Consider the following 27,429-nt stretch of genomic DNA (forward strand, 5'->3'; position numbering starts at 1 on the left):
AAATAAGCCAGATTAACATATAGAGTTAATATGCATTCTGCCAGGATGGTGGCGTGCTTCTCACAATCCGGGGCCATCGGTTAGCATCACGACAACAATTTCTGCTGGTAGCCATTTTGTTTCCAATTTGACAGCCCACGAGTCGGCGCTTTAAAGAAAATACTGTGTTGTTCAAACAGACCAGTTGCATATGGACGAGCTGCGGGACTCGTTCGTTTTGCCTTTTAGCTACCATCGGACTTAAAGGTAATTCCTCCTAAAAGCTTGCTGGTTAAATGCTTTCTTCAACCTAACAATGAAATAAAATACTGGTAAATACAGCTGAAGTTTTTCTTCTTTAAAAATGTTGGTTAAATGTAATGAGTTTAAGTGATTTCTTTTAAAACGACGTGCTGTGTGTTAATTGGTTTCGCTTGTGCTTGTTTAAACTCAGCATTTGCTCTTTTATTTCGTCCGGGCATGTTTGTAGTTCTTTAAATTCTGCCTGCTTTTTTTTAAAAAAAAAAAAAATTCTTCTTTGGTGCTTTCTTTTTTAAAAATACACCGTGGCGCTTGTGCCTACTCCTAACAACACGTGGCTGCGACGTATCTAAGCAATGGAATGTTTTCTCCAGAGTAAGCCTTTAGTTTGATGTTAGTCTCTTTTATGGGTGGGTGTGGAAATTTTCTCCAGTACAAAACTTCAGACGCCAAAGACACTGCTGCCCCCATATCTAACTGCATGCTAATATCTTCTGTGGAAGTAAAACTGGACATTGGCAGGCCCGGGAGGTTGGCATATTGGGTCTGTTATATTTTAGGCCTTAGGCAAGAAGAGATTGTTTTGAATACTGTATGACCTCGTTTCGCGATAGCTGCCTGCAGTAAGTTCCGCAGACCCCGAGGAAAGCTCGGACCTTGGAGAGGCAGACAGCTTAACAAAAGGGAGGGAGAAACCACCTGCAGGAAGAGATTCAAAGCTGCCCCAACTGGTGCACAGCGAGTTATAGCTTTATAAAATAGTTTAAGAATTGTGTTTGTTATACGTTTGAGCTGGGTTTGTCGGTGTTTCGTGACCGATCAGGACTTTGAAGTCCTTATTGGGAATTGGAAATTATGGTTTATCAACTGGTTGCTCTGTGTGCTCCATGTGACTTGGTACCAAGTGCCAGAGTGTGATGGGAGCGCTTTGCTGAGTTGCTAGAATAAAAGAGATTTCCTTTACCTCATCAAACTGAGAGGTCCGACTTTTATTCTAAGTGTTATATTTAAAATTTTTCTACCACAGTTGGCGCCCAACGTGGGGCAGCTGAGTTAATTGTTCCAGACGATGGGGTCCTACGATAGAAGTAGGTAAGGCGTAGAGCCTGATGGGACCAGATCCAGATGAGATTGAGGATTGGCCCAGTCCCTCGTCAAGGAACAACGGAGATCACGCTGTCCCAGAGCTGAACATTCCTGAGACTGATTTGGCCGGACCTGTGTTGGTGAGGTAAAGGCTTCTCTGTTTATTCATTTTTGCTGCTGCTTTGCTTGGTGCTGAAGGTTATGTTGTGGTAGCGTTTGAGTGTGTGAGAGTCCGCTGTGACTGTAGGATCCAAGCACGGGGAAGCGCTGAACGCAGATAGGAAGGCCGTGGGGAGAGCGCTCATCCACCTGTAATAGGGAAAGGTTCCACCTGTAATGCGGTCCAAGGGGAGACCTGAGTGACCTATTACGTGGGTTAGGTGGATGGACGAGACCTTGGGAAAGTCTGTGATTTTGAGTGGCGCCACTGTGTATTTGTGTGACGGGGCACAAGATGGCAGGGAAGCCGTCAGACAGCAGGGAAGCTGTCACCCGCGGAGGGCCAGACACGACAGTGAAGGCTTGGTATGTACTGCGTGGCGTGGCATTGTATGGCGGAGGCTGGACAGTGAATGCATTGCATGCAGTAGCACAGCACTGCGTAACAGGCCAAGGACGGGTAAGATTCCTGTGTGTGGACAGGGACAACCTAAGACGGGCGCTGTCGTAGACCCCTGACGCCAGGCTGAGGGACTGTTTGGGGTTTGGTCCACTCTCGGTCCCACGGGAGTATAAAGGGTGTATGGTTTTGGAGAATGTGTATGTGGTAAAGGGTGTGGGTCTCCCAGGTGCAGTATCCTCCTTGAGATAAATTGATACATGGAATTGATTTTGCTCCACGTGCTTTGTACGGACGGCAGCTACCTTGTAAACATTCGCACTCCCCTGAAAGGGACTCAGAGATCAAGAGGGGGATAATGAGGAAATGTTAAAAAAAAAAAAAATGGGGATAAGGGAAAACCATCCCAAAGGCAAATAATGGAACGGGTGACTGGCCTGAGACTAAAGAAGGCTTGTAAAAATTGGTATCATCAGACTGGGGGTAGATGACCAAAGGAGGGCACTCTAAACATATTGGAGATAGAATGTTGTGAAACGTTATTGGAAAGGAGAGGGAATGTTTGTTGTAGTATGGGAATGTACAAGCCAGAATATTATTTTATTATATTAAGAGTCTTCCCATGATGAGGAAGATGAGGGCAATGACCAAGGGGATGATGATGAGGAAGCTGAGTGGATAAAGGCTGCAGTAAAACTGGGAGAGACTGTTGTGCTTGATTACCTCTATGTGGCAGAAGACATGCATGCCGTTTGTCAGCCGGCCAGGAGCAGTGTTATGTGGGAGGTTCGGTCCCCCATGTATCATATGGGGAAAAGGGGTCATTAGAATGGAAGGACTTAGGACCCTGGGTAGCGGAATGTGAGAGAAGGACTGAGTAAGTGTGTGTAGAAGAAGGAAGGTGGATGAGTGGAGATGGACAGGTGCAAAGGTACAAAATAGATCAGTGTGTAGAGGTACAGAGAAAGGGGGATGCAGAAGAAAGTAAGGAGAAAATTGTTGATCCACTGCCAGATTGGTTAGGGGAAGTACCTGATTGCTTATGGGCAAAAGGGAAAAATGATTTTGGCAGAGTGGTGTTGGATGAGCCTTTGGTGGTCCACCCCAACTCTGACTTTCGGCCTCACAAGGCCCAGTATCCCTTATCTAGAGATGCAGAGGAGGGAGTGAGAGAAGTACATGCAGATCTGGTGAAAGGGGGTGCTATTAAGGAAATAGCCTTTCTCCAGTTAATTCTGGCTTACGATTCTGGCTTACATACCAGCGGAGGCTAAATGGTTCCCTGTCATTGATTTGGCTAATGCTTTCTTTTCTATCCAAGTAGATCCAGATTCCCAGTATTGGTTCGCCTTCACCTTTCAGGGGAAGAGGTGTACTTGAACAGTGATTCCCCTGGGTTACATAGAGTCACCTAGCATGTATGGGCAGGAGCTGGCAAAAATTTGGAGGGGTTTACTAAGCCTAGGGGCAACACACTGGTACAGTATGTGAATGATTTGCTGCTTTGCTCTCACACTCGTGAGTCCTGTAAACAGGACACCATAGGTATGCTTTATTAGGAACAACAGTGTGTGGTGCAGTGGGCTACGCCTGCGTGCCTGTAATCACAAGGTCGCCAGTTCAAGCCCAGCCTCAGCACGTCTGCGGGTCTTTGAGCAAGGCCCTTAACCCCCAGTTCCCTGGGCGCCAGTACGGGAGGCTGCTCTTCGCAGACAACATACTTCGCAAAGAGCAATTTGAGGGAGGTGTAAAAAAGACAATTTCCCCACAGGGGTTAATAAAGTATCGATTATTATTATTAGACTTCCTGGCAAAAAATGGGCACAAAGCCTCCAAAGAAAAGCTGCAGCTGGTGTCACAAAGGGTTAAATACCTTGGACATGTGTTGACAAGTGAGGGAAGGTCATTAGGACCAGACTGAGTGGCCTCCATACAGGAGATGCCCAAACCAGAGACTAAACAGCAATTGCTTTCAGTCCTAGGCATGATTGGCTATTGCAGGCATTGGATTCAGGACTATGCACAGAGGTCACAGCCCTTGGTTGATTTGACAATTGGGCTAGGACTGACAGACAGACTGACGTGGACGTCCAAAGCTGAAGATACCCTGACTGATTTAAAACAAGCGTTAATGTCAGCCCCAGCTTTGGGGGTGCCTGACTATAGAAAGCCATTTGTGCAGTATGTGGACGAGAAAAAAGGGTTCATGACTTCAGTTCTGATTCAGTATCACGGGGAAAGGGGCAAACCGGTTGCATACTACTCAAAGCGTTTGGACTCGGTGGCTCGAGCATTACCCCTTTGTCTTCGAGTGGTAGCTGCAGCAGCAGAGGCAGTGATGGCAAGTGCAGATCTAGTCCAGTTACATCCACTGAAACTTCGAGTTCCCCATGCAGTGCATGCAATCCTGACACAGGTCAGGACATCTCATTTGACGCCTGCGCAATCGGTGCATTATCAGAATGTTTTGTTAACACTGGAAAATGTCACTGTGGAAAGATGCTCTGCTTTGAATCCAGTGACCCTCCTTCCCACGGAGGCGGACGGGGAGCTGCATGATTGTTTGCAGGTCATTGACTGTGTGTGCAGACCTAGGCCGGATCTGACTGACATCCCACTGGAGGAAGGTGACATCCTGTTTGTCGATGGGAGTTCTTTGAGGCTGGAGGACGGATCCCCAGCGACCTCCTATGCCATGGTGATGCAAGACGGATCACTTGTGGACGGAGGGCATCTGCCCAGACATTGGTCCGCACAAGCGGCTGAGCTGTTTGCACTGCAACAGGCCTGCAAATTAGCTGAGGGACAAAAACTCACTATCTACACAGACTCAAGATACGCCTTTGGGGTGTGTCATGATTATGGTGCATTGTGGAAGCAGACAGGTTTTCGCACCAGCACTGGAAAACCCATTAAGCATCATCAGTTAGTGGAACAATTACTGGACGCTGTCATGCTACCTGAACACGTGGCAATAGTGAAGTGCCAGGCCCACAGAAAGCGGACTGATGAAATCAGTCAGGGAAATGACCTCGCAGACCAGTGGGCTAAAAGTTTAGCCAAGGACTCCGCTGGGTTTGGGAATAAGGTTTTACTGGCAAAGAATGTTGATAAACCATGCTCTGAAAATGACCTTGTTTTGATTCAAACAGGTGCAATGGAGGGTGAGCTCCACGGATGGAAACGGAGCGGAGCATGGCGTGATAAAGAAGGCGTGTGGCCACATTCTGGGACTAACCAACCTTATCTCCCTAGATCTGCGTATCCAGGGATGGCCAAAGCCGTTCATGGCCTGGATCATGTGTCCCGTGATGGGATGGTGGCAGCTGTGACTCGGGTGTGGCATGCCCCTGGGTTTGCCGGAGCTGCTGCCCTATTCTGCGGGAAGTGTATGGTGTGCATGAAATTCAATATGGGAAAGGGCATTCCAACTGTCCCTGCAGTGACCCTGAGTCCCCAAAGCCCATTCAATCACCTGCAGATAGATTTCATTGAGCTAACGCCGTGCAGTGGATATAAGTATTGCTTGGTGATTGTACATTGTTTTCCAGATGGGTGGAGGCATTCCCTTGCTGTCGCCCTGATGCTCCGAGTGTGGCTAAATGTCTGCCAAAGGAGGTGATTCCAAGATGGGGCATTCCATCTAAAATCACCACAGAGAACGGTCCTGCGGTCGTCGTAGAGACCCTGGCTAAATTGTCCCATTGGATGCAAATTGATTTCAAGCATTATTGTGCCTATCACCCCTCGAGTGGGGGGATTGTGGAGAGAGCAAATCAGACACCTAAACTGAAACTGGTGAAAATTTCAGAGACGATGGGCCTGCCCTGGGTGGATGCCCTGCCCCTGGCTTTGTTATTCATGCGAGCCAGGACACACTGCCAGACAGGGTTGACAGGAAGGCCAATGCGTGTTTTGTCTCCCTCACGATATGTCACACTGGAGACTGTGGATGGGGATTTGCTGACTTATCTTACAGGTTTGCGGCAAGCGATAGGTGCAGTCTGGGACCAGGTTCATGGCAACTGGAGGAATCCAGAGGGAGAGCCGCCACGAGCTGTGACGCCGCTCAAACCAGGGAGCTGGGTGTTAGTTCATGACCTGAGGAGAAAGAGATGGAACACGCCGAGATGGAGGGGACCACACAAGGTCTTGATGGTGACCCCTCACGCAGTGAAAGTGGAGGGAATCAATGCCTGGGTCCATCAAGTCCACTACAGACGCGTGTCCAACCCTGGTGGTTCTTTCGAGATTGGCCCTTCTTGTGACAGTTGTATGTGGGATTGATGCTATTTGTGGTGGACAACTGCTTATTCCAGTTGTGTCACCCGCTGTACTCCAACAGAGCCAAGCCCACGACAGGTCTTGGACCAAGGGAAAAGGGAGGTGATGGATGCCAATGCCGATGCTAATGGTGTGAAGCTTTTGGCCCGAGCAGTGACTGCTGAGCAATGGTTTGGGTTTATTCCATCCTTTGGGGTGGCAGACCTTCATACAGAGGTGGCTGCCCTGCAGACTGCAGTTGAAAAGGTGATCAAACGTTTGACACCGTGAAGGCCGTCTCGGGTGAATTGTCAGCGGTTAGGCAGGTAGCTCTGCAAAACCATATGGCATTGGATCTCCTGTTGGCTGAGAAAGGTGGAGTTTGTGCTATTGTGGGGAGAGAATGTTGCACGTACATCCCTGATTCCACTCTGGCTGTGCAGGATCTAGAGGACGTGGTGCACAAGCAGATGTCTGCTATTCATGAGGAGCATAGCCTGTTTGAGTACTATTGGGACTATTGGTTCTCCTCAATGATTCCGGGTTTATCTGGGGTGTTCAGACCTTAGTTTTTCGTGTTTTGATCTTGCTTGTAGTGTTGCTACTAATCTTCTTGCTGTTTAGGTGTCTTTCCAGGCAAATTCTGTTATGTTCCTATGGGCTCCCCCTCTTCCCTACACGGATGATCCTCCTTCTTCCCTTCTTCCCGCCTGGCTGTACGACCCTGAGCCCCAGGTTGTCATCAATGTGACCAGCAATGCCAACACTGCTGGTGACTCCTGTTCCATCCAGCTGCCACCAGCCCGCTTCGACCCACCACGCATTTGTCCGGAATTTTACTACGCTGCGGACTCTGATTGTTTGTGAACTGTGTGGATCTTGCATGTTCAAAAGGGGGGAATGTGGAAGTAAAACTGGACATTGGCAGGCCCGGGAGGTTGGCATATTGGGTCTGTTATGTCTTAGGCCTTAGGCAAGAAGAGATTGTTTTGAATACTGTGTGACCTCGCTTCGCGATAGCTGCCTACAGTAAGTTCCGCAGACCCCGAGGAAAGTTCGGACCTTGTAGAGGCAGACAGCGGAACAAAAGGGGGGGAGAAACCACCTGCAAGAAGAGATTCGAAGCTGCCCCAACTGGTGCACAGCCAGTTATAGCTTTATAAAATAGTTGTGGCAGACAATATATAGCAAGCTATGCGGTAGTGCAAATGTATAAGTAATTATCTGTATTAGAATGAATTCACGGACAATTATGTCACCCACGTATATGGAATTAATCCTTTTACTGTAATATTCTGGGAGGTCGTAATTGTGGAGTAATTCTGATCGTGTGGAGACTGATCGTCCTGAAGATCAATCGTCCATGATTCAGCCAGAATGTCATTGAACATGTTATACTTTGCCGATCCCCCGCAAACCCTGTCCTGCAATAAAGAACTTCAGCTCATGAAAGAAACCAGGATGCTTATCTGAGCCGTTAGATCGGCATACAGAATGCTTATCTTGGTTTCGGGAGACAGAGGGGGGTCGTTATCTAGCACCCTATGTTGTCGGTAGGGGGGACGGGGAGGCGTTGCGCAAACACCCGGCACCAGGACGCCTATTGTATTTTATTATCACAAGCAGCAACACTCGGACAAAAGGGGGAATTGGATAACACCTTGCCCTGGGGGGAAGGGGTGAGTCTGGCCAGATCACCTCCTGCCCACAGGCAGCACCCAATTTAGTATAAAGGACGGGGAAAACTCAGTACTGACCGGAGCTCAGCCGTGGGATAGAGCGCGCATCGCCCGGCATTTCTCGAGACTCACGTGTTGGTCTCCTGCCAGGACTGAAAAGGGCTCCCCAGTCCGTGTGTGAAGGTGGGTGATGATGGCACGCCCGAGTGTAAATAGTTTAGCAGCTGCTTTTGCGTTCGATTGATTAAGGGGATTAATTATCACCGCTTGTGATAATAGTTCGCCTTACCTATATTTTTATTGTTGCTTCCTATATATATATTCGTATAATTTATACTATTCTATATCTCTGGTGGTATAAGGTTGTCTTGCATTGTTTTTAATTGATATTGATTTTAATGCGAGGTTATCTTGTATCACTTGTATTAAAGTGTTTTTGAGTGAACCTAAGCGTGCCTGTTTGTTCCTTCGAGAGCCCTATATCCCTCTCTCATCAATTTTAAGACATTATGTTAATCATATTAATCAAATGTTAACCATGTATTTGCAGTGATTCAATGACAATATGTCAATACATTAATCATTAATCAAAGGACAACCAAGTATTTACAGTGATTCAATGTCATGTAATCAATATCTATATTCATATCTCAAGTAGGAGCCTAGCAGTCGAGACATGTTCTGGTAAACTGAGCTAGATGGGTGGATTTTACCTTGTCACCAAGGTAAACCAATAGAGCAGGAGAATTGTGTTTGTTATACGCTTGAGCTCGGTTTGTTGGTGTTTCGTGACCGATCAGGACTTTGAAGTCCTTATTGGGAATTGGGAGTTATGGTTTATCAACTGCTTGCTCTGTGTGCTCCGTGTGACTTGGTACCAAGTGCCAGAGTGTGACGGGAGCGCTTTGCTGAGTTGCTAGAATGAAAGAGATTTCCTTTACCTCATCAAACTGAGAGGTCTGACTTTTATTCTAAGTGTTATATTTAAAATATTTCTACCACACTTCATTATCCAACTTCACATTAATGGTGATACCCCTGTCTCCACTGGAAGCAGTATAAACCATAAGCACTCCTAAAGTGTCATCCTCATTGACCAACGTCTGCTCCTCCGTTTCCACAAACTGGGTTTTAGCTGTTTGGCTCCTGTTTCTACATGCTCTTGCAATGTGTCCTGTTTTTGAGCAGGCATGACATTTCTCATTTTTAAATTTGTGAATGTCTTCCCCCACAGTGGTAACATTTATGTTCATTAAGCCTTTTACAGTCATTCTACTGAGTTGAATTCCCAGTCCCATTTCTAAATTGCTTTTTTCTTTTTTTGCTCCTTTCATTTTATAGACTTGATTCACAGATGCATTCTGTGTTTTTCCAAAGATTTCCAGAGAATTCTTTGGCTCCATTTCTATGGACTGCGTTAACTCGCATGCTCTTGCAAACATGAGTTCTTTTTCCGGCAGCAATTTGCATTGACTTGGAGATCAGCCAACTAACTAACCGATCTCTTAAAGCTTCATCTAAGTGCTCGGCCTACTGTACTCACAGTGCTTTGACAATTGGCCTATCGCCACTATATAACCAGACACTGACTCTGATTCCTTTTCATTGTGTTTCTGAAAGCGGTATCTCTCTGCTACTACTAAGGCCTTCAGTTCGTAATGAGAAAGTGATGTCTCTGTTAACTGTTTGTGCGTCATTGCTGCTAGCCTGTGTGGCGTGACTAAGTTCTTTAAAAGCCCATGGACTTCCGGTCCAGTAGTCGCTAGAAAGACACTGACCATTTTCTCATCCCTAATTTTGTTCGGCAACATCGACAGTTCAAACCTTTCCAGGTAGGATGTGAAATCCTCTCGCGACTCATTGAACTCTTCCACCCGTCCAATTATCGCCATGTTTTACAGATTTTAACACTGCGACGCCGGATCCGCTTTTCATAAGGCTGTGTTGGGAATGCCATAGTTGCTGCATTCACTCGATATGCACAACTCTGTTAATTTCATTGCATATAGGTAGATAAACTGGTTTCTCCACTCTATTAATTTTGAATCTGGTTTCATGTGCAACGGATTGCTCCAGAAAACATAAGAGAATATGCACCAGCATAATTATATATCAACTTTGCTAACAATTAATGCAAAGTCAAACACAAAAAACAATTAAAAGCAGATTTCTTTCTGAATTTTATCAAAAGCATGTGACAGTTACCTATTTTCCTGTCCTTGTGTCCTTATCAGTAATCTCTCTCACATTATGGTCAGTGGTGTCCCATCCACCCATTTCCAGGTCCCCTCATGTTCTCTTTATGGTCATTGATATCTTTCATAATCATTGTGGAAGAAGTTATCCTATGAAATTATCCTATGAATATTGTTGTGGACTTGCAAGGTTCTGGTAGGCACGGCTACTAAATTAAACTTAGGCTAGTTTCCTCATCCACAGTAGACTTCCGGTCAGAGAGGGACACAGGAGCAGGTAGTGCAGTTGCGTTGAACTTTAATGATGGTATCTAACCTAAATCAGCAACAGCAAAGGAACATGTCAGTATACACTTTATCATGCATTAATAGTGTAAATCTTATTGACATCAACATTAGCGGTTAACATTAGTATTAACGAGCTACACTAACATTTAACATCAACGTATTATACATACAATCTGCAGCAGCAGTGAAGTACTCAAAATGTAACACATAACACCTTAATACTTCACATTTAGAGCAACTTACATTGCTCATGTACTCGTCTGCTGTTTCCCCACAAGTGCAGAACAGAGACAAAGAGAACACAACTTGAATGCAAGCTGAGGACTCTTAAGGACCACTCATAGCAATTCTACTAACTGCCTTGCTAGAATGCATAATCCACAGTCACATGCTACCATCTAGTGGTGAAAAATGGGAATTCAAAACAAATACTTTCTGACCTGTGCCTTTATGCTGTTTATAATAGTAGATCTGATCCCTTATGTCTACAGTCCTCCCGGCTGTCAGTCCATGCCTTCCGTTGATCAGACATGCAATAACATGTGAAATTAAAACTAATCCAGCCCAAGGGACATCTTGGTCCTGCAGGGAAGAATAGATGAATTTTAAGGATAGTGTGACGCAGGACAAGAATTTTATGGGTAAGGCACTGTGTTGGGAATGAGGAAACCAGCATTCGAATCTACTACTATAGTATATGCTCCTAACCAAGGCACTCAACTCGCAAGTTGCTATAGGGTATTGTCCCTGTAATTACGCAAGTCACATTGTTTAGCTGTTGCTTTTTATCCAAAGTTAAAGAAGATAAGTGATTATTATTTTACCATAATACTTATACCCAATAATTATTATATATTATTAATTTAGCACAACAAAATTTTTTTTATTTTGCCTATAAATAAAGCTGAGAAGTAACAAACTCTGTGACCCGTTTGCACACCATGACAATGTATTTACACATGGACAATTTTAAACACAAGATATTTAGAAATTTCACATCAAAGCAATGAACATTTTAAATAAGATGTATAAGACATTAAACAGGAAAACTTGTAACAAGGATCACAAGGTATGAAAGTTCATTAATCATCTGCAAAGATACTTTCCTTTGAGGATAGTTCATTTTCTGATCCCGATTCATATGAGGAAGGAGTGTTGTCCTATAAGACACCAGTGGCCTGTACTACGAAGGGGGTTTAACCAAATCAGATTTAACCTGGAGTTAATTTGCAAACGCTGGATTGACAAAATCAGGTTGTCGCAATCGGTGCTAATCAGTATTATGAGGCCAATTAAGAAGTTGATTTGTTAAATCTGTGATTTGTTAAAACTGCATTGGAGTTTGTGCACGTTCACATAAATGGAGCACCTTCGGCAGCACAAGTCACTGTTTGGGTCATGGCACTATCTCCATATGTCACGGTGGAAGACTGCATGCTAATTATATAGGGTTATGAGAAGTTTAAATTAACAACGCAAAGAAGGTCCAATACCACTGCAGCCAACAAAAGCAGGCAGGCTTGTTGGCAACGTATTGCAGACCGAGTAAATGCATAAGTACGTTTTCATGGTCATAAAACGTGGTCTAAAATATCTCACGACTATGAGTATTAGACTATGAAGTGTTGTCTGAAAAGAATTGAAATACTGTTAATAAATACAGAGGCTAACAGAGGTGTCTGTTCATATTACACTTACAGAAAGTGAGCCACTGTTTAACAAACAAATGATATACAACAGGACAAAGCAGAAGCATATGTGTAGTGAGAAAACGATTAGGAACCTGTCACCATGGTTAAGTTCGATATTCAGTTTTCTGGTTTTAATAACTTTTAACAGAAGTAAGGTGGGGCATTTTTAATGACAAAATTGTGATGTCCAGTACGCGATGCTCACCGATTATTTAAATTTTATTTGTGCCAAATCATGTTAATAGCTAATATAATAGGTCCTTTCAGCTGTAATGACATGGTGGTTTAGAATTTTGGGCTCATGGCGACAGTTGCACACGCCATTGTTTCCAAGATTGCCTTATGCGTTGTGATGTCCGGTCACGACAGAGGAGACAGACCCCGTAATGCAGTGCCCAATTGGTTTTATGATCAAACCAGAAACAAGCATGGTTAAAGGCAGAATCCGAAGTTGTGAGGCAGGCAAGAGGTTAGTGTCCAGGAGGGTCAGTCCAACGTGGAGTAATGGGACAAGATGACGATGGGAAGGGGGACACGAAGCAGATGGAGGAGCAGGGCAGGACGGAGCAGGCAGGTAGGGCAGGCAGGAAAAGGTGGATGGATGGAACAGGCGAGACAGGGAGGGCAGGTGGAACAGCAGGGCAAGACACAGCAGGCAGGGCGATTGAGGGAAAACAAGAGACAGAGAATTGCTCGGTATAGCACGTTAGAACAATGGCAACAATACTTCACAATGGGCCTGGAACTTTGACAGCTTTATGACCCAGAACGATTAGCTGATGATTGCCTGCCAGTGCTCGGTCCTGCCCTTGTGGACGTGACAGTACCCCCCTCTCTGACGGCTGCCTCTTGGAGGCTGAGAGTGGCGATGCGGACGGCCCCGCTTGGATGGATGGGCAGCATAGAAATCGGAGACCAGAGCAGGTTCCAGGATGTCTGCCGAGGGCACCTTGGAGCCGTCTTTCAAGGTGCATGGAGGGGGCATAGCCACATCCAACAAGGGATGCGCCGTGCGGTACCGCACGGGCTTTAGGAGAGAAGCATGGAATGTGGACATATGCGATATACCCTGGGCAGCTATAAACAGAAGGAGTTGGGTTCCACACGTTTGACAATCTGGAAAGGCCCAATGTAGGGGGCAAACTTATGGCAGGATGGGAGCTTAAGGTTACGGGTGGAAAGCCAAACCTGTTGTCCCACACGATAGGGGGGAGCAGCTTGTCAATGCTTGTCGGCTTGGACCTTCTGTTTTGAGGATTGTTTAGAGAGGGCTTGCTGGGTTCAATGCCATGCGTCCCGGGCTCCCTGGAACCAGTTGTCCACTCGAGGAACTTCGCTTGTCGGTGAGTCCCAAGGGAAGAGCTGTGGGTGGTAGGAAAACACACACTGAAAAGGGGATAGGTTAGAGACAGGGTTGACACAGTTGTTCAGGGCATACTCTGCCCACAGAAGGTGGGTAGCCCACTCGGTGAGTCTGTCCTTGCAAAACAATCGCAGAGCTTTTGAGAGCTCCTGATTGGTCCTTTCTGCTAGGCTGTTAGATTGAGGACTGAGGGATATGTTCAATTTGGTACAGAATGCACGAAACACCTGTGAAGAGAACTAGGGGCCTTGATTAGAAACTACATCTTCTGGCATGCCATAATACCTGAACACCCAGGTGAGTAACAACTCGGCCAAGTCTGCTGCGTTGGGAAGCTTAGGAAGAGTGATAAGGCAGGTCTTGGAGAAGCAATCAACTATGGTGAGGATTACGGTGTTCCCCTTTGTGAGAGGAAGATCGGTAATGAAATCCATCACAATGTGCGACCAGGGTCGAGAAGGGACTGACAGAGGATAAAGCAACCCAGCAGGTGGTTGGTGTGAAGCCTTGAATTGAGCACATTCTGGACACGAGGCCACATATTGCTCTACCTCCGGGCCACCAGTATTTGCAGGCCACCAGCCGGAGGGTAGTGGCAACCCCCAGATGTCCTGCACTGCGAGACGTATGCACCCACCTGATCATGGCTGACCGATGGGGGGCAGGTACATAGTCTTCCTGGGGGGCAGCCGGTAGGTGGAGTGGAATGTTCATTCGCAGTTCTAAGGGTTTCCTCCAGGGACCATAAGATGGTGGCCGCAAAGCATGATGGGGCTAGGATGGAGGAGGTTTGATCCACTGCAGCAGGGGGGTCATACTGCTGGGAAAGGGCAAGACTCATTTCATGGTGATGGGTCATATATTTGACCAGTGGCCGTAGCGCCCCCGTTTGACCAATCCATATATCCATATCACTGAAGCCTACCATCATTGTGATTGATCGTCATATTCTAGATATGTCCCTGTTACAGTACTTTAAAACAGATGCCAACCACACATCAATATTACTTGTGAGGTAAATTTAGCTCTCAATTACTTAATATACTGACAAATTCTGGTGGAGAATGATAAACATTAAACTTATTACCACTGCAAGGTATTACACTGATTATACAGGGAAAAAACCCACAATAAATGACATGGATTGACGCAGTACTTGACTACTCAAGAAACAGTATGCTGCATAAAAGTGCAAATAAAAACAAACCACAAATGGTGTATTCCAAATCACCTATGAACGCACAATCTTATTAAGTCCTACATTTTAATTAGTGCAACAACATTTGTGTCATGCACGCCGACCGGGGAAGCAGGAGCAGAGAGGCGAGGAAGCGGGGAACGAGGAATTTATTATAGGAACATGTGAAGTAAAGCATAAGACTGACATAAGACTTCAGTGACCGGACTGGGGAAAACATACCTAATGCAGACTTAAATACCTGTACATTGAACTAATGACAACAATCAGAAACAGCCGATAAACACGGGGAATCCACATGGGGTTATCGAGGGAGGCGTGGCACACGGAAGGACAATCGGGGCAGGACAGTTTGTCCCTTCTGCCTACTAAAAAACTGCTTATCCAACACGTTAGTTTCCAGGGGCTGTCGGTTACATTAACAATCTCCTATGCAATCGAACAATAACTAAATGAGGACGGCGAGATTGGATGGACGTCATTTGGGGTACCGACTCGAGCTTGGCACAAGTTCATGGGGTTTCCTACAGAGAGGTTCCTGTAGTCAGGAGAGGTCTGTAAATAATTAAGGTGAAACCAATACCTACAAATGACACACAAAATGTACTCGTCCCTGTACTCTGGATCATCCTTACTGTACATTTTGAATAGCACAGGGTCCAGTTTTTAATGTTTGTCTGATTTAGCTTTCGCCCTTGCAAGGTGGAGTTGTACCCCCTCTCTCATAGACACAGCCTTCATCTCTACAGAACATGACTGCACCTTTCTCCTGTTGCATAACAGCTTTTTTTTGTCAGAGGCCTTACTGGCTTGCAGTCTTCAACTAGGGAGTGAATCCACAACCTGGCTTTATGGCTGTGAACTGACCCTATTGGTGAGTTGCTGATAATTGAGCAGGTATACACAATGGAAAAAACATCACAGTCATAACCATTTGCTTGTTGTGGGACATTTATGACATCCGTAACTGTCCATTCAGTTCCTCCAGCTGCCTTGTAAATGCACGCCACAACTTTCAGGAGAGTTAAGCTTGTGGTTCTTGCCATTTCAGAACTGTGGATTGAGAAGAATATGCAAATGTCCCGTTCTGTGAAATCTGCTGCAGCAAGAAGCCAGTGTGAACCAGGGCCTCGCACATCAATATTAAAGGGCATCGGGACTGTTTCAAAATTTAAAGCTCTCTGAGCTGCACAAAACTGTAAAACTGGGCCAAAGTTTGAAAGTGCAGCCATCTAATAAATAATGGGGGACATACACAGATCGGAGTCCAATCCCTTAGCTTGACCTATGTAGCCTGTGATGGCCCACTCAATAGATTCCTCATCGAGCCAGGTCTTTGGAGCCAGACACTGACCAGTTCGGCTCATTGATTTTTATGTGCAGCCAAGGAGTGTGTTTTTCAGATCTGGTTCTGGAGCAGTGGTCAGACTATCTGGGACTTCCTCGGGGAATGGGGCCAGTGCTATGGGGACTGGAGCCGGGTCAGGGACTGGGACATGGGCCACAGGCGTGGGCGGAGCCGCAGGCCGAGGCTGAGGGGCCTCGGGTGGAGGAGGGCCAGGCGGGACTTCGATAGAGCAGTAGCCAGAGGTGGGGCCATAACAGGCGGGCAAAGCAGCAGGCAGAGGCGGCGCCTTGGGCAGTGCAGCAGGTGGAGCAGGAGGCGGAGGCGGCGTAGCAGGTGCAGCCACGGGTGGTGCCGTAGCAGGAACCACAGGCGTAGCCAGAACCTCTGGCATGGGCAGAGCTGCAACAGGGAGCTCAGGCGGTGCAGGGAGCAGAAAAATAGCTGGAGGCGGGGCCGTGGCAGGCGCCTCGGGTGGAGCAGGAGACGGGGAGTCCAGAGTGGTCGGTTCTTCCATCACCCTCCAGTAAAGTCCCTGGAGGGTGAAGAACTGTTCGGGTTCTCCGGAAGGATCTCCGGAATCGGGGTTTATTCAGGAAATGGGAAAAACAGGGCAGACGGCGACATCTAACATCAATGACAAGTCTCAGGAATAGGGACTCAGACGCGGACTAAATACACAAGACAAGCCGAAGATAACAGGAAACAGCTGGGCACGATCAGGGAAGCACACGTGGATGATCAGGGGGCGTGGCACACACAAGAATCGAACGAGCTGGGCATGACAGAAAGGGACCATTCTCTGATTAAATCCTGTAGTAAAGTATATTGTTAATAAAAATTTCATTCTTCAGACTGCCAACACATCTAAAGCATTTCATATGTGGTCGTACCTCTGGCATGTCCATGTCTGCTGACACCGTTTCTTCATCAAACTGCAAAATGAGGAACACTAAAGTTGTTGAAGCAACAGAAAATTGCATGACACTATATCCGTTATTTAAAACAAAAAACATTACATACTTACACATGGGTCAAGAATGTCATGCACTGATGTGACTGTGGGATCAGCGAGAAATATTACATCCCCTCACACTGCAGAGACAGGCATACTAACAGTTATCAGACATCAGTATTAAGGGATGGACACCTAGAGAGAAAGAAGTGGACAGTACCTTCTACATATTTCTCCCGGGCACCTGGGGGGATGATCTCTGACAATATCCCCCCTTCTATTCCTTCTACCTGAGGCTGTCCTCGATTGGTGCTCAGTGCCAGCTCCTCTGCTGGTGTGAGGCCCTTAAGTGGAGGCCCCCCACCAGTAGCAGTGGCCTGGCTCTTTTTCTTCGTGGCTACAGTTACATTTATGAATTTTGTAAACTATTGTTCTCAAACTGACATGATATTTTTATATTTTGTTTTACTTGCTGCCAGGTTCTTCGCTCTCCACTGAGAGTGCTTCTGTTGAGATATAATAGTGAAGGATGGATATGCAAGTCAAGGGTTAGACAAGTGGGTCAGTGGAGCTCACACACACATCTAAGTCAGTAGAGCTGTAATTAACAACGTAAAGTCTTTGTAGTTATGGGGATTACACATAGGCTTAAATTGTATTTCCTAGACCACTGCCAAGTCACATAGATCAACAATCTAAGTTTATTAGTAACATGGAAAGACGAGATAGTTACGCATATTTGTGCAATTTCAATGCAATTTAAAGTACTTTATGGAGATCAAAGAATAAAGAATTACACAATAAAGTAAAATGAACATATAAAACCAAAAGAGAGAGGAGTCTGTTGCCCAGGAGGTTCAAACTAGGAACCTTCTTGCTGCAAGGCAACAGTGTTAATCACTGTATCACCGAATCACTATAGTCACACATACTGGTAACATGTACATGACTTACGCATTTAGTCTGTCTGCAATATTCTGCCAAGCCATCACTCTGGCTTTATTGATAGCTACAATATTGCCTTTTTTTGTTATAATATTTTTGTATTCTTCATATAGCTCCTTCAGAAGTATTTGTTCTGCTGCGAAAAAAAAAGCTGCTCTTGGTTTGCTCTTGTTCTGGGTCATTTTATCTACCTCCTAAATATCTCGGGTGCGTGCACTAAGTGAGACTATGCAAGTCTGTCTTGAAGTAGCCTTGATTAGAAAAGTCTCGTTCTGCGTTAGTGGAACGACTTCAGGCTTAATTAGGAGATGGCGCTAGTTTGAGTCTCACTTTTTCGGGGGAGTCTGGCCTTCTTTAGCTACTTTCATGGAATACCCCCCTGGTCAGGTCAGTTTGGTGAGTAGATAAAATAAACAGCGATATAGAAATAAACTCAGTGTGTGGGCTCACTTGTTAGATAGGTTGAGTGTTCCAGCTGGACGTTAGACCTTCCAGTGGTTCATTCTTTTGTTGTTTTGCCTGTTTTATTTTTGGGGTTATCCTGGGCAGGCACATGCTTCAGGTTACTGCAGTGAGCTATGTCTTTGGTTTGCTGTGAGAACTTGAGTTCAGCCTTTAAAGTCGTCTCAAGCCTGGATTAATTTTGTTTGTTAGGTGGGTGCCTGGGGTTGCTCTCACGTCTGAGTTTTTCTGGTCTTTGTTTCCAGTATTTGAGCAAACTCAGCATGCTTTACTAGGGGAGCACTTGTTTTGGGTTAGGTGAGTGGTGTTCTTTTTCTCAGGTACTCTGTTGAGTCTGTGATCCTAACCTTACTGTGTTCAGTGGCTACTGTGTAGTAAGTTCTAGTGTGAACTTGTGTAAGCGTGGCATAATCCCGAGTTTTCTTAATGCTTTTGGCTTTTTTATGATCACCGGCAGGTTCTGTTGTGTGCCTGCATGAGGCAGGGTAATCTGTGTGCTGCTTTGGTAGCTTGATGGGTACTGTCTTTGCCTACTTACTGTAAGTGCATGGTGTTACAGCCATTGTGTGTAATTTTGCCACATTGTGACAGCTGTGTGCTGTATTGGACCCGTTTTGTGCAGTGGTTCCATTGTTTGAGCCCCATATGTGTTTAGTTTTTCTGACCTAAATCATTCATCTTAGTGGAAATTCGTGAGCAAGATTTATACATGTAATAGAACAATGGCAACTCCTGAAGATTTTTTTGTACAGCCTAGTGAAAAGTTGCTTGAAGATTTCACTAAAGAATAACTTCTTCTGTTGGCATCTAGTTGTCAAATTGAGCTCTCTAGTGATGATAAAATGCTAAAAGCTAACTTCAGCGATGCCCTTAAAAAAGGGCTGGTCGCCAGCGGGCTCTTTCAGCCTTCGCCCCCAAAAGCTGAATTTATGGCTAAATCACCCGTGTTGTCAGAGACTGTTATCCAATTAAAGTACAGGGAAAGAGAATTGGAGGAAAGACAGGGTCAGTTTAGGCTGAATGAGAAGAAAATGTTATTGAAACATGAACGACTTTTGAAAGAGTCTGAAATTCAGCATGCTTCTATATCACCTAGGTCATACACTGAACAAAAATATAAACGCAACACTTTTGTTTTTGCTCCCATTTTTCATGAGATGGACTTAAAGATCTACAATTCATTCCAGATACACAATATTACCATTTCTCTCAAACATTTCTCACAAATCAGTCTAAATGTGTGATAGTGAGCACTTCTGCTTTGCTGAGATAATCCATCCCACCTCACAGGTGTGCCACATCAAGATGCTGATCTGACATCATGGGTAGTGCACAGGTGTACCTTATACTGCCCACAATAAAAGGCCACCCTGGTAATGTGCAGTTTTGTCTCACAGCAAAATGCCACAGATGCCACAAGCATTGAGGGAGCGTGCAATTGGCATGCTGACAGCAGGAATGTCAACCAGATCTGTTGCTCGTGCATTGAATGTTCATTTCTCAACCATAAGCCGTCTCCAAAGGCGTTTCAGAGAATATGGCAGTACATCCAACCGGCCTCACAACCGCAGACCACGTGTAACCACACCAGCCCAGGACCTCCACATCCAGCAGGTTCACCTCCAAGATCGTCTGAGACCAGCCACTCAGACAGATAATGCACGGCCCCATGTTGCAAGGATCTGTACACAGTTCTTGGAAGCTGAAAATGTCCCAGTTCTTGCATGGCCAGCATACTCACCGGACATGTCACCCGTTGAGCATGTTTGGGATGTGCTTGACCGGCGTATACGACAGCGTGTACCAGTTCCCACTAATATCCAACAACTTCGCACAGCCATTGAAGAGGAGTGGACCAACATTCCACAGGCCACAATTGACAATCTGATAAACTCTATGCGAAGAAGATGTGTTGCATTGCATGAGGCAAATGGTGGTCACACCAGATACTGACCGGTTCTGAGTCCCCAGACCCCCAATAAAGCAAAAAACTGCACATTCCAGGGTGGCCTTTTATTGTGGGCAGTATAAGGTACACCTGTGCACTACCCATGATGTCAGATCAGCATCTTGATGTGGCACACCTGTGAGGTGGGATGGATTATCTCAGCAAAGCAGAAGTGCTCACTATCACACATTTAGACTGATTTGTGAGAAATGTTTGAGAGAAATGGTAATATTGTGTATCTGGAATGAATTGTAGGTCTTTAAGTCCATCTCATGAAAAATGGGAGCAGAAACAAGAGTGTTGCGTTTATATTTTTGTTCAGTATAGTTTGATGTAACCAGCCATACAGTATAAGGATAGTTCCTCCTTTTCATGAAAAGGATGTTAAGCAATTCTTTCCTCATTTTGAATGTGTGCCTGTTCAAAATGGCCTAAACGGTCATGGACTCTCCTTTTACAGAGTGTGCTTGTTGGAAAGGTGCCCTTACAAAGTCCCAGAAGCTTATCGGCAAGGTTTCAGGAGCTACATGAAGCCAGGTGAGAGACGCTATGTTGAGTTTGCACAAGAGAAGGTAAATCTCTTTGATAGGTGGTGCTTATTGCAGAAAGTTGACTCCAAAAAACAGCTCAGACAGCTCATGTTGTTTGCGGACTTTAAGGAGTGTGTGCCGTAAGCTGTCTGTGTGTATTTAAATGAGCAGAAAGTGGTGACTTTGAATCAAGCTGCTGTGCTTGCAGATGACTTTGTCCTCAATCATAAAACAAACTTTGTGGGACAAGTCACCTATAACTGAGAGAGAGGTATATTTTCTAAAGTAAAGCCTTCTAGAGAAATGCATCCATTTGGCTCAGTTCCAAAGTCCCCCTCTGCTCTCTCATCAGTGAGGCTATGTTTCTATTTTAAGAAATCTGGCCATGTTATCGTGGATTGTGCTGTTCTGAGGAAAATATTTTAATGAAATTGAAATATCTTAAGCCTGTTGCCTGTGTAAAGACTGTTGAGAGAAATCATATGGTTCCATCAGTCTGACTAGTTGATGGTCTATCTGAAACAAGAGTTGTTAGGTTCTTCATCCTTTCTAACAAATGATTTTGTGTTTTTAAGCTCTAATCCTGAGACTAAATGCCCTATTAAAATATGGGAAGATACTGGAGCTTTCTAATCTGTAATGCTCAAAGATGCACTCCTGTTCTTTTCTATGGTGAAGGGATTTGGTGAGGGATCTCTGAATCTATCCTTACACAACCTAGATTCTGAGCTGGTATCTGGTGAAGTGGTTGCTTTGTCTCCGCAGTTTCCATTTTATGGTGTGTCTTTGCTCTTTGGAGGACGCAAATCGGGGAACTGACCCTACACTAAGTCTTCTGTTTGTAGGGGCTGTGTCAGAGCAGGGAGCTGACCCTACACTAGGTCCTCTGTTTGTGGGGACTGTGTCAGAGCGGGGAGCTGACCCTACACTAGGTCCTCTGTTTGTAGGGGCTGTGTCAGAGCGGGGAGCTGACCCTACACTAGGTCCTCTGTTTGTAGGGGCTGTGTCAGAGCGGGGAGCTGACCCTACACTAGGTCCTCTGTTTGTAGGGGCTGTGTCAGAGCGGGGAGCTGACCCTACACTAGGTCCTCTGTTTGTAGGGGCTGTGTCAGAGAGGGGTGCTGACCCTACGCTAGGTCCTCTGTTTGTAGGGGCTGTTTCAGAGCGGGGAGCTGACCCTACGCTAGGTCCTCTGTTTGTAGGGGCTGTTTCAGAGCGGGGAGCTGACCCTACACTAGGTCCTCTGTTTGTAGGGGCTGTTTCAGAGCGGGGAGCTGACCCTACGCTAGGTCCTCTGTTTGTAGGGGCTGTGTCAGAGCGGGGAGCTGACCCTACGCTAGGTCCTCTGTTTGTAGGGGCTGTGTCAGAGCGGGGAGCTGACCCTACGCTAGGTCCTCTGTTTGTAAGGGCTGTGTCAGAGCGGGGAGCTGACCCTACGCTAGGTCCTCTGTTTGTAGGGGCTGTGTCAGAGAGGGGAGCTGACCCTACGCTAGGTCCTCTGTTTGTAAGGGCTGTGTCAGAGCGGGGAGCTGACCCTACGCTAGGTCCTCTGTTTGTAGGGGCTGTGTCAGAGCGGGGAGCTGACCCTACACTTGGTCCTCTGTTTGTAGGGGCTGTGTCAGAAGATGCTATTATTAAGGTTTGCCTCTGGCTATTTCTTTAGTAATGGGGTGTTGAGTAAGTGGACTCATCCTGCCATGTCAGGTGAGGGTGATTGGAGCAGGACATTTCAGATCATTGTTCCATCTTGTTTTAGAAATGAGAGATTGCATATGGCTCATGATCACTGTCTTTCTGGTTATCTCGGGATTAGGAAGACTTGGAATTGGGTGGTAAGACACTTTTACTTGAAATTAAATCAGATGTCTCCCAGTATTGTAGATCACGGCACGTGTGTCAAGTGTTGGGTAAGCCAAATCAAACAATCCCTGCGGCTCCTCTCCATCCTATCCCTGCTGTTTAAGGAGAGCTTTGAACGCGTCTTATTTGATTGTGTTGGAACGCTTCCACTTTGCAAGTCAGGTAATCGATACCTTCTGACAATTGTGTGTGCCAACTAAGTTTGCGGAAGCAATGAATTTTGAGGAAGATTACAGTATCTGCTATCTCCAAGGCTTTAATTAAGTTCTTCAGTGTTTGGTTTGCCAAAAGTTGCCAGTCTGAACAGGGCTCAGACCTTGAGCTGTACACTTTCCCAAGTTCTTAAGCAGTTGTCCATCCAACATTGTATAGCTACTGTACAGCATATCATCCGGAATCACAGGATGCATTAGAGAAGTTCCATTAAGCTCTCAAAACTGTTTCGAGCTTATTGCCTTGAATTGGAGAGATTGGCATAATGGGATCCCTCTGCTGCTGTTTGCAATTAGAGTGGTGACTAAAGAATGCAGAATACACATGGCAGCCATGATGCTTAAGCAAACGCATTGCGAGCGTCGAGACTAGTTCTAAACCAGCCCTTAGAGCTGACGCCCTTTGCTGGGCAGCTTTTGTAGTCGCCCACTCCCCTGTAGACCAGTGGCGCTGGGTGTATGGGTGAGTTCGACTAGAGCTTATGTCTGTCTGCAGCTGACATGACGTGGAGTGAGATCTGCTAGTGGCTGCCAGGGTGGAGTATAAAATGACTGCCGCCAAGTCGTGCAGAGTACAATGCAATTCTTACTTGAATTTCTTCTTCACAGACTAGACGATTAAACAAATAAAGCAGCACAGCATTGCAGTAACTAACAATAAATAAATAACTAACTCACGTGTACTTGCATTTATGTATTATTTATTTAACCTTTATTTTACCAGGTAAATTAACTGAAAACCAATTGTCATTGCTTTTCGGGAGAAATAACATAACGCATTGGAACTGGCTGGGATACAAACATACAAATCTTCAGCCAAGATCCTGGGATTGCTGCGAGAGATTGCTGGGATACTGTGAGAGAGTGGTGTTGAGCTGCAGCGATTGTTTTGGGATTGTTTGTGATTGTTTTTGGGGTGTTTGGAACGTATTTTCTGAGTGTTTGTGTGCTTTAATTGTTTAGTGGGTGGCTGTGTTATTTCTATTTATTGTTCTTATTTTGGTCGGCGTGAGTGCTTGTCTGTCCTGTCTGTTTATTAACAGCGCGATTGTTACGGGCAGTGAGCTGCGTTTTCTGTTCGCGTTTAACTCCGTAAAAAACACCGGCGGGGCGAAATAGCTAATAATATCTAACGTCGGTAACGTTACTCAGCGCCAGAAAAGGACAGTTGCTCCTGAGCTTTGCTCGGTCGCCAGTCGGGGCCGGGAGGACATTTTCCACTTTTTTCCCCGCTCCGGCAGTAGCCTGCTGTGAGGGGGTTTTTGTGGTTTTTCGACCTCCCAAGAGCAACTTCGATTTCGTTTTGTTTTTAGTTCATACTTGGTTCAGGCAGAAGTTCCTTTGGTAAGTAGTAGTAAATTTATCGGATTTAAAATTTTAAATAAAAATAATAATTAAGTTCCGTTTCAACCCAAGTAACTTATTTTAGTGTACTCGGCACTTTATTGCATTTAACGGTACGCGAATTAATCTTTAAAGTTAAATACGCTATATAAATTTACTGGGCTGGGAGTACGGGGTCATAGTGAGTTAGTTAATTATGGGGCCGGCTCAATGTTGCGTTTGCAACATGTTTGCCCTTCTGGACGTTAGTGTCCAGTCGGACTTCATCTGCGAGCGATGTAAGCTAGTGGACTCGCTCATGGTCAAGGTTCGCGGCCTTGAGGAGCAACTGGCTCTCATCCAATGCAACAGTGAGTTAGAGGAGCAAGTTAATACGCCTTTTAGGGAGAATGTGTGTACGCCACTAGCGGGGAGGAGGGAGAATGAAGAGCAGAGAGGTCGAGAGAGGTGGGTGACCGTAGGTCGTAGACGCAGGAAGGGGCGTACACACGTTGCAGAGGCGGCATCACCTGAGGTGGCTGTGTCGAACAGATTTCAGGTTCTTCCAGCTTTAGAGCCGGAACGGACTGGGGAGGCAGGTGGGCCCTTGGGCACTGAGGAGCCCCCTCCGCCCAGGAAGAGGGAGGTTGTGGTAGTGGGGGATTCCATTATTAGGGGAGTAGACAGTTATGTGTGCACGCGTGATAGAGGGTCCCGTACGGTGTCTTGCCTGCCTGGTGCCCAGGTAGGAGACCTTCCAGATCGTGTGGATAAGCTTTTGGCCCCAGCTGGGGTGGATCCAGTTGTCGTGGTGCATGTTGGCACCAACGACATAGGCAAGGGTAGAAGGGCTGTTCTGCAGGATAAATTTATAGAAGTTGCCAATAAGCTTAGAAGCAGAACGTCCACGGTGGTATTCTCTGAAATACTCCCCGTGCCACGTGCAAGTCAGGCTAAGTTAGCTGAGATAAGGAAATTAAATGCGTGGCTAAAAGGATGGTGTAGGAAAGAGGGGTTTAGGTTTATGGGGCATTGGAGGACCTTCTGGAACAGGTGGGACCTGTTCAAGCCGGATGGGTTGCACCTGAACCAGAGGGGAACCAGTGTATTGGGGAGGCGTATGTGTAGAGTAGTTGAGGAATGTTTAAACTAGGGACTGGGGGGGCAGGGAGGTTAGTTAACTATGTCAGTGGGGGGAAACGGAAAGCCCCAAATAATCATATTGTAAGTGGGCACCGTAATAGGCCTACCCTTTGTTGTCTGTATTTAAACGCCAGAAGTATTAGGAATAAAATTCATGATTTAGAGGCTTTTATCTCATCGGACTCTTATGATATTATAGGAGTAACTGAAACGTGGTTGAGTGAAAAGGATGGACAAGAATATAATATGGATGGTTACACGTTGTTCCGTAAGGATCGTATAGGAAAAAAGGGAGGTGGTGTTGCAGTATATGTAAAGGAAAACTTGCAGGCAAGGGAACTTACTGATATAAATAAAACTACGGAAGCAATATGGGTAAAATTAGATGCTAAAAACTCAAATAGCCTAATTGTCGGTGTTTGTTACAGAACACCTAATATAGCTGCTGAGGAAAGCAGATTGTTATACAGTGATATTAGGACTATGAGCAATAAAAATGATGTGGTAGTTATGGGTGATTTTAATCTACCAGGAATGCAGTGGGACATTGTCACTGGCTCTTCAGAAAATGAACTGGAGATGGTGGAATTAGTACAGGATTGTTTTTTTACTCAGTTTGTTAACACCCCTACCAGGGGAGATGCCATTCTTGATCTTGTTCTCTCTAATAACCAGGACAGGATTGGTAAATTAGACGTTTTAGAACCACTTGACAGTAGCGATCATAACATGGTCAAATTTGAGGTTAAGTTTAGTGTTCGAAGAGCTAAGTCCAAATCAAAAATATATAATGTTAGGAAGGCTGACTTTAAGTGTATGAGACTAAAACTAGAAACTGTGAACTGGATGGAGTTAAATAACAAAACTGTTGAAGAGGCCTGGGAATTTTTTAAAAGCACATTATTGCAAGTGCAAGAGGACTTCATACCTGTTTCCAGCAAGAATAAATCTAGGAAATTGCAACCTAGGTGGTTTACTAGGGAAATAAATCATAAAGTAAGGAGGAAAAGGGCTTTGTTCCAGCAATGGAAAATAACTGACGATGACAGAATTAAGCAGGAATATCTAAGTCTACAGACTGAGTTAAAAAATGATATTAGACGAGCTAAAAGAAATGTCGAAAGGATGGTTGCATTGGAAGCTAAGGATGACGTTAAAAGTTTCTTCCAGTATTTTAACTCTAAAAGAGCTCTAAAACCTGAAATTACTAATCTGCAGGATAGTAAGGGTCTTATAATAGTAAACGACATTGATATAGTAAATGAGTTCAATGATAGTTTTGCATGGGTATTCACTGTTGAGGACCTTAGTAATTTACCAGTTATTACCTATCCAGCATTGTCTATAGCTAATATATATATAACTGAAGCAGATGTTTTGCAAAGCCTAGCTAAGCTCAAAATAAATAAATCACAGGGTCCTGATGGCATCTTACCTATAGTATTAAAAGAGATGAGGGATATTATTTGCCGACCCTTTACTGTTTCAAAAATCCTTATCTGAAGGTGTGGTACCTTCTGATTGGAGGCACGCCTTCATAACGCCTATTTTTAAAAAAGGGGATAGAAGTAATTTGTCTAACTATAGGCCAATCAGTCTAACTTGTATAACTGGTAAAGTTATGGAGGCTATAATCAAAGAGAAAATGGTAGATTACCTGGACTCTAATAACATTTTGCGGGATAGCCAGCATGGATTTAGGAGAGGTAGATCCTGTTTAACAAATCTGTTGGAGTTTTTTGAGGAAGCTACTCAGGAAGTTGATGATAAGAAGGCCTATGATGTCATCTACTTAGATTTCCAAAAGGCTTTTGATGTTGTCCCCCACAAGAGGCTCCTACTTAAACTCAAAGCGACAGGTATTTTAGGTACCGTAGCGACCTGGATTGATAACTGGTTAACAGATAGGAAACAGCGAGTAGTTATAAGAGGCACAATGTCAAAGTGGGCTTGCGTTCATAGTGGGGTACCGCAGGGTTCGATTTTAGGACCACTATTGTTCCTAATTTACATAAATGATATGGATACCAATATATACAGTAAACTGGTGAAATTTGCAGATGACACCAAGGTGGGTGGTGTAGCAGATACTGAATTAGTGGCTCAGCAGCTACAGCGGGATCTTGATTTAATTAGTGACTGGG

General features: G+C 45.2%; 2 protein-coding genes across 2 annotated transcripts in view; both read left to right on the forward strand.

Annotated features, from left to right (window-relative positions):
• The first annotated feature begins 201 nt into the window (after positions 1-201).
• Positions 202-5,848, forward strand: LOC125728379 (uncharacterized). Its single transcript, XM_049005380.1, has 2 exons — positions 202-246; positions 4,455-5,848. The coding sequence occupies exon 2, from the start codon at positions 4,581-4,583 to the stop codon at positions 5,505-5,507; it is 927 nt and encodes a 308-aa protein (XP_048861337.1). The 5' UTR covers positions 202-246; positions 4,455-4,580; the 3' UTR covers positions 5,508-5,848.
• Positions 5,849-20,633: 14,785 nt separating this feature from the next.
• LOC125728378 (NACHT, LRR and PYD domains-containing protein 12-like) overlaps positions 20,634-27,429 on the forward strand; it is a 33,328-nt gene continuing 26,532 nt past the window's right edge. The window contains exon 1 of the mRNA XM_049005379.1: positions 20,634-20,754. The gene's annotated coding sequence lies outside the window, so the exon portion shown is untranslated. The remainder of the gene's footprint in view (positions 20,755-27,429) is intronic.

This window comes from Brienomyrus brachyistius, unplaced genomic scaffold (assembly GCF_023856365.1).
Source record: "Brienomyrus brachyistius isolate T26 unplaced genomic scaffold, BBRACH_0.4 scaffold272, whole genome shotgun sequence".
In the NCBI taxonomy this organism is placed as follows: Eukaryota; Metazoa; Chordata; class Actinopteri; order Osteoglossiformes; family Mormyridae; genus Brienomyrus; species Brienomyrus brachyistius.

Coding starts and splice junctions, on each gene's coding strand:
- LOC125728379 (XM_049005380.1), top strand. CDS start 4,581: ATGGTGATGCAAGACGGATCACTTGTGGACGGAGGGCATCTGCCCAGA.